At 40.0% G+C, this 2,936-nt stretch overlaps 1 protein-coding gene across 1 annotated transcript; it reads right to left on the reverse strand.

Annotated features, from left to right (window-relative positions):
* Positions 1-1,269: 1,269 nt before the first annotated feature.
* LOC149135254 (uncharacterized) lies at positions 1,270-2,151 on the reverse strand. Its single transcript, XM_089353485.1, has one exon. It carries the CDS (start codon positions 2,149-2,151, stop codon positions 1,270-1,272), a length of 882 nt encoding a protein of 293 aa, XP_089209611.1.
* Positions 2,152-2,936: the final 785 nt, after the last annotated feature.

The following is a 2,936-nucleotide window of genomic DNA, read 5'->3' on the forward strand; positions in this document are numbered from 1 at the left end:
ACTCCATCTGAGCCTTTGCTTCAACACAAGAGATTCTTTCACACCGAAAGCTTTCCAATATCTCAAGATCACTGATGCGGTCCTCCCACTTAATGCCATAGATCCGTCGGAGACACATCTGATGGAAACGTTCCAGTTGTTTAAAGTGGTATCGATATGTGACCCAGGTCTCGCAGGCATAAAAAAGAGAAGAGAGTACACACGCCTTGTACATCTTTATCTTTGTCTTCCTGCATATGTCTCGCCGACCCCAGAGACGCCTTTCCAGCCTTCCGAAAGCATCACTTGCTTTCCTAATTCTGTATGGAATTTCATTGTCCAAATTGCCATATCTATCAACAGTGCTTCCCAGGTAGACAAACTGATCGACTACACCAAGTCTTCTACCATACACATAGATATTTGGTTCAATATACTGCTTATCAGGGGCAGGTTGGTACATGACAACAGTTTTCTTGAGATTGACTATCATTCCTAAGGCAGTGCAAGCAACAGAGAATGCATTCAAAATGTGTTACATATCAATCTCTATGTGCGCTACTAAATCACAATCATCTGCATAAAAAGGTCTCTTATGATAGAGGTAAATACCTTTGTTTTTGCAGCAAAGCGCCTGATATTAAATATGCTGCTAGAGGTTCAATAATGGATGTAGACACCATATCTACAATTTCTGAATGCAATAAAAAAAAACCATCGCAAAATATATGGCGAATAGAGTCGGTGCCAGAATATTCCCTTGCTTCACTCCATTTTGTATTGAAATGGGCTCCGACATTTTACCTCTAACATTAACCTTACGCTTCATGTCTTCATTAAAAGACCTAACCACAGCAAGGAACTTTTCAGGACAACCAAGTTTCTGGAGGACTTTCCATAGTGCTTTTCTATTAACTGTTTCAAAGGCCTTTGTCAGATCGACAAAAACCTGATATACATCGAGACTCTGTTCCACACACTTTTCCTGAAGTTGTCTAGCTGAAAAGATCACATCAGCAGTGCCGCGTCCCACACGAAAACCAGATTGACTTTCTGGAAGAACACAATCTGCAACGTGTTTCAGCAGACGGTCCAGAAGTACCTTGCATAAAACCTTTCCTAATGATATTCCCCTGTAGCAATGATATTCAATGAAAGCAATGATATTCCCCTGTAGTTACCACAATCATTCCTGTTACCCTTTCCCTTATATAAGACCACCATTGCTGTATCTCTCCACTCCTCAGGTACAGATTCACTATCCCATATCCTGCCAAACAAGGAATGAAGTTACTGTAGAAGTTTCTCACCACCATGCTGCAACAACTCTGCATGAATGCCATCCATACCCGGAGACCTCTCATTATCCATCCTTGAGACAGCCACTGCGACTTCTTCCAGCATAGGTAGCTCTGCAAGAGCTGCTCTCACAGGTAATTCAGGGATGCGATTGAGAACATTCTCACTAACTATAGACTGCTGATTCAAGAGTTCATCAAAGTGTTCTTGCCACCTTTGCAGAATTCCTTGTAAATCACGAAGAAGTTCTTTACCATCCCTGCTTCGAAATGGTGTCATCAGAGAAGAAGTCGGTTCATAAACCTCTCGCAAGAGACCATATAACAGCTTTGTGTTATTGGAATCAGATACCGCCTGTATCTCATCAGCCTTCTTGAGTTCCCTATGCAATACATCTCTCTCTTGTGGCTTTGCTGACAAATAGCGTGACAAAGTACGTCTTTTAGCAGTCAATAAATCATCTATATGTTCATCATTTTCTTTAAACCAATCTTGATGCTTTCTTTGTAACAATCCCAGAACTTTCCTGCCTATATCATAAACTGACTTTTTGAGGGTCGACCAATCTTCCCCAAAATCTGCAACATTCATTTCCTCTCGTAAAGTTCTCTTCACGCCATTAAAACTAAGACGAGCAACATTCAGTCTTTTAGGCAGGGTAATACCTGCAGCCCTGATTTTACATTTTGTGATTAATTTGACTTTTGCACGTACCAGGCGGTGGTCAGTCCAACACTCAGCTCCACGAAGAACATGTACACACCGCACATCGCGCCTGTCACGCATCCTAACAAGGATGTAATCCAGAATATGCCATTCTTTAGATGCAGGGTGCATCCATGTGGTCTTAAACTTATTCTTTTGCTGAAACATGGTATTGGTAACACACAGATGCAGCTCCTCGCACATCTGCAGCAGAAGCATACCATTACTATTACACTTTCCCACCCCATGCTTTCCAATTACTGTCCATGTGTTAAAATCCCTACCCACTCTAGCATTAAAGTCACCCAGTACGATGACTTTGTCTGCCCTAGGGATGTTTCTTATAATGCGCTTCAAAGCATGGTAGAAAGAAACTTTTTCGTCATTAGATGGCGCATATGCCCTTGTCATTGTCGAATTGCTTTTAAAGAGAGTTTAAATATATATGTTCCCGTATTTCTACAAGGAAAGTATTCTGGCATTATGGGGTAATGAATAAAATTATCAAGTTTCCACTAGTTGACAACAATAACTATCTGATGTTCAAATGCATACATTCACGTGGTTATCTTATCACTTCCAAATATTCTTCTTTAATATGCTGTTATTCTTTTCTCAACGATAATAACCATAGGTAATTTAGGAGGAGAGATACTATCTAACAGCTTTATCGGCTTCATTTGCTCTGACAGAAGCTCTTTCCTCATGAGGGAGGGGCTTCTATCCCTTCCACCACTTTATAGAATATAAACTGAACGTTCAGTTTAAGATGTATGGAGAGAAAAATCACTGCCTGTAATCTATCACACATTTTACATTACAGCAATCTCTATATTTCTCCGTGAGTGCTTATATAATAGCATTTATGCACACCATCATCGATAATAATATTACCTTCTTATATTTGCATGTACACGCAATCATATCGTTTACATAAGTATTTAAAAATATAT

Source organism: Octopus bimaculoides, chromosome 6, assembly GCF_046866305.1.
Source record: "Octopus bimaculoides isolate indiv1 chromosome 6, ASM4686630v1, whole genome shotgun sequence".
Taxonomy (NCBI): domain Eukaryota; kingdom Metazoa; phylum Mollusca; class Cephalopoda; order Octopoda; family Octopodidae; genus Octopus; species Octopus bimaculoides.

What these genes read in the sequence shown, in the direction of transcription:
- LOC149135254 (XM_089353485.1), bottom strand. Translation starts at nt 2,151, where the DNA reads ATGTTTCAGCAAAAGAATAAGTTTAAGACCACATGGATGCACCCTGCA.